Source organism: Phanerochaete carnosa (genome assembly GCF_000300595.1).
Source record: "Phanerochaete carnosa HHB-10118-sp unplaced genomic scaffold PHACAscaffold_5, whole genome shotgun sequence".
NCBI classification, from domain to species: Eukaryota; Fungi; Basidiomycota; class Agaricomycetes; order Polyporales; family Phanerochaetaceae; genus Phanerochaete; species Phanerochaete carnosa.
Window position 1 is genome coordinate 246,766 of NW_006767632.1, and position 9,347 is coordinate 256,112.

Consider the following 9,347-nt stretch of genomic DNA (forward strand, 5'->3'; position numbering starts at 1 on the left):
CATGCATCGAAGACAAAGGCTTCGATCTCGTCTTTGGGAAAGGACGAGCCCAAATCAAGCGTGGTAACACCACGTTTGGCATAGGCACTAAGTCCCACAGTCAATATTGGTTGGACTTTACTCCACCTCCACCATCTGTCGCGGTCTCCACGCACAACGCCACTTCGCTCGACGTTATTCATCACCGGTTTGGTCACCTGAACTGGGAGGCAGTACGCAAGCTCGCCACTGCTGATTCCTCTCCGGTCAAAGGCCTCATTGCCGCCGATATGGATAAACCTTCGCACCCCTGCGAAGGCTGCGTCTTGGGCAAAGCACACAGGCGTACATTCCCCACATCGTCCACCTCACGCGCCAACAAACCCTTCGACCTCATTCACTCTGACCTCGACGAACCTATGTCGGTGGTGTCCATCACAGGCCACCGATACTTCGCCACCTTCATCGACGACTGCTCCGACGTCACATGGGTCTACTATCTGCGAACAAAGGATGAGTTCCTCTCCGCATTCAAAGACTTCATAGCCCTCGTCGCGCGACAGTTCGACACGGTCATCAAGGTCTTTCGGTCAGATCGAGGGGGTAAATACCACTCCAACGAGTTCATCAACTTGTTGAAGAAATCTGGGATCATCCACGAGCGCACGATACCCGGTACCCCACAGCAAAATGGCAAAGCTGAGCGCATGAATCGCACACTCGTAGAAGCCGCTAAGTCAATGCTACAAACCGCCGGGTTATCACACAGATTCTGGGAAGAAGCTGTTCGCACAGCTGTGCACGTACGCAACAGAGGCCCTAAGAAAGCCATCGCATGGCGTACGCCCCTGGAACGACTCACTGGCACCACACCGGACGTGTCCCACTTCCGAGTCTTTGGTTGCCAGGCCTATTGCCATATACCCGGGGATAAACGCAAGAAACTTGATGCTAACGCTGAGAGCCTAGTGTTTATTGGCTACGAGACAAATTCTAAAGGTTATCGTCTATGGGATAAACGTAGCAGAAAGATCACCACGAGTACTGATGTGATATTCAACGAGTCGATCTTCCCCAACAAACTCCTACCCTCACCGTCCTCGACACAACCGACCGGATCTACATCCATGCTGCCGTCATCTGTCGAACTCGAACTACCTCCCCTTAACACGCCACCAGCTCCTACGCAGCCGCCACAGCCTGTACCACCTTCTACTCAACCCATCACACCAAAACCGCCTACAGCATCCCAAATACCACGCCTTACACCTCGAACAGAGTTGTATCCAGCTCCGCCAATCCCACCAAGTGCACCGGTCAAGCCTGAATTCAAAGGCAAGGCCAAAGCCTCACCATCTCGCGTCGTCGCCCCTCCGCCACTCCAGCCAAATCCCAATACCACCTCGTGGGACTACAATCCCTTCACCAATCCTGAGCATGCCACGATGTCGTCAGGCGTCCGCCGCGGTACCCGCGAGCGTAAAGCAACTCAGAAATGGACGAGTATTTGGCCCGGAGCGACCGAAGCAGACATCGAGGAAGCACTGAACACAGGCAAGGAACCGGGCGACATCGCTGCAATCGTAGGCGACTCCTCCATTGCTGGAGAGCCGCGAACCTACAAACAAGCAGCTGATGCACCGGACTCAGCGGAGTGGATGACTGCCATGCAGGCCGAAGTCACCGGCCTCCTGGAACAAGGCACCTGGGAACTTGTCGACCTACCAAAGGGTCGCAAGGCGATCAAGTGCAAATGGGTATACGTTGTCAAGCGCAATGAGAACGGAGAAGTGGATTGCTACAAGGCAAGGCTCGTAGCCAAGGGGTTCACGCAAGTTCAAGGCATCGACTACGAAGACACCTTCGCTCCCGTTGCCCGTCTGGAATCCTGGCGATACCTCATCGCCCTAGCGACTATCCAGGACTGGGAAATCCATCAGATCGACTTTGATAGAGCATATCTGAACGGAGAACTCGACGAGGAGCTATACATGGAGCAACCTGAAGGTTTCGTAACGAACGCAGGCAAAGTATGCCGCCTGCGGAAAGCAATATATGGGCTAAAGCAAGCGGGACGAACATGGTTCCTCACGCTCAAAGCCTGTCTCGAGGACATTGGATTCGCATGCCACGACGCCGGCGACGTATCCATCTTCATTCGCCGTCAACGAGGGGGATCCACTCAAATTTTAGTGGTTTACGTTGACGACCTAACTATGATGGGAAACAGCCTCGATCTCATCCAACAAACGAAAGAGGCATTGAAGGAAAGGTTCCAACTCAAGGACCTTGGCAAACTCAAGTACTACCTCGGCATCCATGTCACGAGGGATAGGGGGAGTCGAGCTACATACTTCGACCAGGAAACGTACATCGAGTCCGTTCTCAAACGATTCGGATACGAAGACTGCAACCCTGCATCCACACCACTCGGCACTGACAACGTACTCGAGAAGAACGAGGAAGACCCCGCGGACTGTCCACAAGACCGCATCAAACTCTACCGCTCACTCCTCGGCTCACTCATGTACGCCATGCTCGGGACTCGCCCCGACATCGGCTTCGCCGTCGCCCGACTTTGCCAATATCAGGCAAACCCTTCACCGAAGCACGTAGCTGCCGCCTATCGTGTTCTCAAGTACCTCCGCGGCACCTCCAACTATCGACTCCGTCTAGGTCAGAACGACGAGACCGATAGCTGTTTGCTCAGTTACACCGACGCAGACTTCGCGAACGACAAGGACAACTCCGTCTCAACATCCGGCTGGGTTTACAAACTCGGTAGAGGCGCGACCAGTTGGTCTTCTCGCAAGCAACGCTCTGTGGCTCGAGACACCTTCGACGCAGAGTACTTCGCAGCCGACGAAGCAGTCCGACATTTACAGTGGCTCGAAATCTTCGCTGAGTATATCGAACACCCACTCACGAAGCCTGTCTCTCTCCACTGCGACAATAAATCTGTCGTTGATGCTGCCCAGTCACCCAACGTCAAGCATCGCACGAAACACACCCGCGTCAAAGCTCACGCTGTTCATGAGCAATTCGAAGCAGGTCTGATCGAACTCGTTAGGATTCCCGGTGTCGACAATCCGGCTGATATTCTCACAAAGCCTTTACCGGCTGAGGTACACAGCCGTCACACCCAGTCTCTTGGCCTCGTTCCGTATCGCCTCGCCAAGGGGGAGTGTTGAAGCGCCTAGTGGCTCTGGCTCGGCGTTCCGCCCGGCATGGACTTAAGGTGGACATCTTAGATTAGGCGCTGCTAATACGTAGATAGTGATTGGACAATCATATGTAGTGCTCCCACGCACGGACCTCTTTATGGCAGGCTTCCCCATTCTAGCAGACTTTCAATTTTGCTTCCTTTTAGTATATAAGGACTCCTCTCGCATCCCCACTCTGCGTGCTCTTTCCCTTCGCACTCAGACTAATCCCCCGTGTGTATTAGATCGTGCCCGCGTGCCACTTGCCAGTTCGCGCTCGCGCAGCCCAGTCGTCGTATCACGACAATAGGTGGGCCTGCAGAGAATCATTGATCTGTACATCAGAGTCGTAGGCTGATTGGTCGCGTAGACCTGCAGTGCGCTAAGCATAGTACGAAGCTTGGGAGAACCACCGTCCATTGAATTTGTGAGATTACGCACATCGAGAGCGGGGGGTTCTGGCCCATCTATGCCACAAAAAAAACCGCAGCACCAAATGGCAGACAGCCGTCAGGAAACTCATCGATGTTCTAGAAAAGGCACGGCATGGCCTATCGAAGTTAGTGCATACCAGGCCGTGCAAGTTGCTGGCAGAACGTAGGCGCTTCTTGCACGTACTCTAGGGTTAGGTATCTTAACCCTAACTGATGACGCGATTGTGGGACCGTCGTCGATCCTTCTCAGGCTGAAGGCAGAGCGCATCATCTTGGTGGCGCGACTACCACCAAGGAACCTCACGATGAAAGTAAAGTTGATAGCACGAAAAGATTTAGAGCCCACTCGGGATTGTGAAGCTATATTATAGACCTTATTAGAACACTGTGTCAGCTACCGTCGCGCACCTATTTGCCCTTGCAAGGAGCCCGCGACATGAATCTTAATATCGTGACAACGACATGTACCATATAGGTCAATATACATATTCAAATTGTAGTACTGGTAGATGCTGCCATGACAAATGCTATCTGCGGAGCGACAAATGACACATGGATGGAACTAGAAGCCACAAGCAAGGTAACGATGGGCTATAGTCACGGGACCTACATAAAATGAGGCTCTAGACACGCGAGCCCCGAGGGCTCAAAATTCGGCTTCGTCTAGTCGAATCGAAGATGGCGCCAGCAAAAATAACAACAATGATCACGAGACTCATTAACGCTCATCTAGCAAGCGGTCATTGAGACGCTAGGTAGTCAGAAACCCTTGCGTTCAGGCGGCTCAGTATTCAACTTTGATGAGGTGTATTTGAAGCAAGAGAGCTGGACGACAGAATTGGAGGGGAGGATGACCAAGTGTTTAGGAGCCGCCAGTGCAGGCTAGGCTGCCGGAGGTGCCGTTTGGCGTACCCGGAAATGGACCTGCTAGTTTCGCGCGGCCACGGGCTGAAGACCGACTAGCTCGAGGTCGGAGAATGCGATGGCACCAGGCCTCAGCCGCCAACGCGTATCAGCGCTCAAACACTTCGCTGACGATTCCCGCAAACTGCGTTAGGAGGAGCGCCAGCAGGCCGCAGATTGAGGAAAGCTTGTGTACAACGACTGACATGCTCCGCCAGGTCTGCCCGAGCGATATTTGGGCAAAGATGAAAACCGACCAGGGCTCGTAATCAGGCCACTAGATATCCCCTGTTCATATAAGCGCCGCGTTTAAGGCAGATTCTCAGAACCACGGAGCCTCGACACTCGGCAATCTCGTCCGCATTCTTCAGCTCCGCGAACAGTCTGTTGAACGCGTCGAGACAGCCGATCCCGCAGCCGCGCGGATCAAAAACGTAGAATATGACGGGTAATGCGTTCCTGCCGGTCAGTGCTTGGTGTTGCGGGGGCCGATATGTCATCTGCGGAACGAGGCGTCAGGGTAGGTGCTTGCCAGGTTGCGGATCGTCTGCGGTGTTGGGCTTGACATAGCCGCCAGGCTGATGTGCGGGCTTCGTGACGTGTGCAGTGGGTGAAACGCCAAACAGACGTGGTAGACTGCGCAGTGCAACGAGACTTAGGTACCGTGCGCGTGCTGAGCGTACCGCCATCGCTCTCTGGCTGGTTGTCAGAGGCCACGTCCTTGGGAGCACGAGGCGAGGAGATATGACGAAGTTCCTGATAGAGTTCCGACGAGCTAGGCCTATCCCTCGCTTTATCTTGCCAGTAACGCGTCAACAGGACCCACAGTGGTTCTGGGAGGGCATAGCTGCCTGTATCCCGCGATGGGCGCTCGCTATCGCAGATAGCCAGGGGGGGCATTACTGCTAGGCAACCGCGGAAGGGGAACCGCCGCCAAAGATCCAGCAGAGACAATAAGCTACGCAACCGCCCACCTCGGGACTAAGCTCACCGCTCAACTGCACATTGCAAATGAGTGAAGTTTGCTTTCGACGTGTGGCGGACATGTTCGAGACCGTAATTCGTTGGGCGCAAAATCTCGGGAGCCATCTATTGAGCTGTGCCGGTAGTCGCAGAGCTGACACTGGCAGAAGAGGCATCGAAAAAATCCGATAGTCCGAAATCTGCGAGGCGAATATGGTAACTAGCGTCCTCAAGGATTGTTCTAGAACAAGATTCGTTAGAGCTCCCGAGATAGAAGATGGCGCGAACGAACCACATGCAGGTCTCCGTGGACGACGTTCTTGCTATGCAGATATGCCAAGGCCGAAGCTGTCTCCACCACCTATTCCCAGCTGCTGTTAACGCGTTGTATGCCGGAAACAGTCCTCGACACACCCACGAACTACTTAATGTCGTCAAGCGGTCAAGGACAGGTGAGTCGACGGGACCCTTACGTGGCAGTGGGTGCTGTTCATGATAGCTGCAAAGAGAAAGTCGATAATTGCGCTGCGTAGGAGAGCCCGTATGTCGTCTGGACGTAGACCTGCAAGTGCGAGCCTCTGAGGATGGTTCCATCGATCAGAGGGGAAATTGACCCATCATGGCACAGACCGCGTTAAGGAGGCAAGTAGTGGACTAATCTGATGGAGGTGACTCCTGCCAACGCGCTTCCAACTGGGACAGGCTATGGTGTCCGCGGCTGACAAAAGCATTCGCAATGAACTCTCCGGTAACTTCACCGCCCTAGGCTCATTCTGCCGTAGTCACGCTGGCATATGACGACAATAAAGATACCAAAATAAGGTAGTTTTGAATGAAAATTTCATGCAACCTATTTTGCAAGAGGTGCCGCCTGACACACCCGGAAGTGAACCTGCCAGTCTCGCACAGCCACAGGCTGCAGACCGACCAGTTCGAGGTCAGACAGTGTGATGGCACCGGGCCCCAGCTTCCAGCGAGTGTTAGGGTTCAAACATTTCGCCAACGATTCCTGTAGATCGCGTCAACGAGAGCGCGGAGAGTCCTAGATAGAGAGGGGCATACGTCTAGGAATGTCTGCGTGTAGGAACTGACACGCGTGGCCAGATCCGCTCGAGTGGTGTCGGAGTGAAGAATGATGAGTACCGACCAAGGCTCGTAATCAGGCCACTATATGCATTGTCCTTCTCGTCAATACTGCGGCCGGCAGATCACGAATTTGCATGAGCACGTACCATAATCCTCAAGACCATGCACCTCGGGCACTCAATGATGTCGTTCGAATCTTGCAACTCCGAAAACTGTTCATTGAGCGCATCGAGACAGCTGATACCACAACCGCTCGGACCCCAGACATTGAACATGATAGGTGACGTGTTCGCGCCGGCCAGCTGCTGAGTCTGCGGGGGTCGATATATAATCTGGGGGACGAGACGCTCCGCACCAGTGTGGACGCTTGCCAGATTGCGGACAGTTGTGACTGGCGGCGTGGAGCTTCTCTCGGGCGCTGGGTTGCGCGGACGTTGAATAGGGCTCGATATCCGAGTGATCATCAACTTGGACTTCGCGACGCGCGTGTTTCTGGCGGACTGCATGCCACAATTCAGCCGCAGTGTTGGCTGCGGGGTGAGTCCACCATCGTCGCTCCCGTTGCTGCTGCCACTTGTTGATTCGTTATTGGAATTGTCTTCGCGCAAACGAGATGCTAGACCCGATCTCCCGCTGCTGAGGCCTTTTATTCTGGAGCGGGATCTCAACGGGGCGGAAGCCGGGGGCTGAAACATACGCCGAAGGCGAAGGTAGAGGTCTAACGAGCTGGGCCTGTCTCTTGGTTGCTCTTGCCAGCAGAGCTCTAATAGAGACCACAACGGTGGCGGGACCGGGTGTCGGACTGTATTCTGCAGGGGGCGCTCGCCTTCGATGATAGCCTTTATGGCCCTAGCCTTTGAATAACCGTGGAAGGGAGTCTTGCGATCGAAAATCTATTTCAGGGACGTATGATCAGCTGAAAGCGAATCTAGAACAGGACTGTACTCACTGTCCATACACACATCGCGAACGAGTGAATATCACTTTTAGGGGTGTGTCGCACATGCTGCAGACCGTACTTCTCCGGGTCTAAGATCTCGGGCGCCATATACAGGGTCGCACCAGGGGCTGCAGAGCTAACACTGGCAGAAGACGCATCTGAGAAATCTGACAGCCCGAAGTCTATGAGGCGGACCTCGCAGCTGGCATCGATGAGAATATTTCTCTAGGACAGTGTTCACGATAGCATAACAGATAGAGAGTGCGAACGCACCACATGCAGATCTCCATGGACCACATTCTTGCCGTGCAGGTATTCCAACGCCAGAGCTATCCCCATTACCTGCGCCTTCGATGTCACATGTCATGCACTTTTAACAGATACTGGTGCACTCACGAATTGTTTGACCTCGCCGAGGTCAAACGACTTGGTTTCGATAAAATCCATAATACTTCCATGCGACATCCATTCTGTAACCAGACATAATTGTCCTCCGAATAGTTCGCGATCAGTGCCTATTAGCCCGCATATGTTGCGGTGGTCGAGGCCGTGCAGCAGCGAGATCTCGCGGCAGAATGTCTACGTTGAACAAATGAATAATTGGAAAGAATGGGTGCTCTTGTCGAACTCACCTTCCGAATCTTGGATAGCTCGTCGGGCTTCTGTCGACTGAAAACCCGCATTGTCTTCAGTGCCACGAGGCGCCCGCAATATTGACCCTTGCGGACATCAGCGTAGCCCCCAACAGCGACTTGCTCTCGATCCATCGAAGTGACGCCTGTGAGGTACAAGCCCTCCGGGAGCTGGTATGAGGCCATGGACAGCCTGACGTTGATGCGTCGCAGGTTGTATCTGAAACCTACCGAGTCAGTCTCCAGTGCGGGAGCTGGCGAATGAGATAGTCCAAAGTAATGCCCGTGTTCATCGGGGTACAAGACCTACCGCGAATGAGTGACTAAACAGGAACGTTCGCGGGAACGACACGTACCGAATCAGCGAGAGTCAAGAAGGATGCCGCGCTGTTCTCGCGTAACCCCATGATCTCGTCTTTGTCGCAAGATACGGCTAGTTGAAGTATTGTGAGGATAGAGTGGTCGTCAATCTCGAGGGCTTCCCACAGTGGACCCCGACGGCATGGTAGCTCAGGAGAGAGCTGGATCAACCTTCAGCGGTGTCCGATCTGCGCGCCTAGGCACTTACCTCTACCAGCCTTGCACGTTGTGGTATCGTCTTGGTTAACAGGGCAACACGACTTGAGGCAGATCTACATAGTCGCTCTAGCTCTAGAAGCGAGTCATATCTGTGAGGGAGTAAGTGGCTGTTACTGACGATGACCGATTCAACTCCTGAACATACGTAGAGCGAACAATGTCCATGCGTTCGTTCCGCTTTAACAAATCGGAAATGTCATTCGCAACAAGTGCTGCGGTTCGCTGCATGATTCACTTGTGATCCTGGCTATCCAGATGAGCATTATAGTAGGCGCATACCTTGTAGATGCACCGTGACCCGGGGCTTCTTACGGACTCAACAAGGGACTCGATTAGGGACTAGGAGATCGAGACGTATGAAAGCACGCTCTAGACGACGATTTGTTGATCACGTACCTGAGTATCACAGTGGCTTGCAAACACGCTCGGGTGCTCCATCTGAGAGTGCAGCGTTGCTATCTCCTGGCTCGTGAATTGCCTGTGGCACGTTCTGCAGCGGAAGCTCGTGGCTGCCTCTTGGTCTTGACGCCATATGCTGACGTTGCGGGGAGCAAGGTTTCGATCCTTTCGATTGTGACCTTCGTCGTTTACCACCTGTGCCATGGCTCTTGAGCAGTAGGGAGTGGTC

General features: G+C 53.7%; 2 protein-coding genes across 2 annotated transcripts; both read right to left on the reverse strand.

Annotated features, from left to right (window-relative positions):
• Window positions 1–4,340: 4,340 nt before the first annotated feature.
• On the reverse strand, window positions 4,341–5,727 carry PHACADRAFT_255268 (uncharacterized protein). Its single transcript, XM_007395279.1, has one exon. The coding sequence runs from the start codon at window positions 5,417–5,419 to the stop codon at window positions 4,946–4,948; it is 474 nt and encodes a 157-aa protein (XP_007395341.1). The 5' UTR covers window positions 5,420–5,727; the 3' UTR covers window positions 4,341–4,945.
• A 2,736-nt stretch (window positions 5,728–8,463) lies between these two features.
• PHACADRAFT_183860 (uncharacterized protein) lies at window positions 8,464–9,347 on the reverse strand (the record flags this gene model as incomplete). The annotated part of the gene is made up of 5 exons (XM_007395280.1): window positions 9,116–9,347; window positions 8,999–9,058; window positions 8,865–8,941; window positions 8,709–8,808; window positions 8,464–8,661 (listed from the first exon to the last, which is right to left on the reverse strand). Exons 1-5 carry the CDS (start codon window positions 9,320–9,322, stop codon window positions 8,464–8,466), a joined length of 642 nt encoding a protein of 213 aa, XP_007395342.1. The 5' UTR covers window positions 9,323–9,347.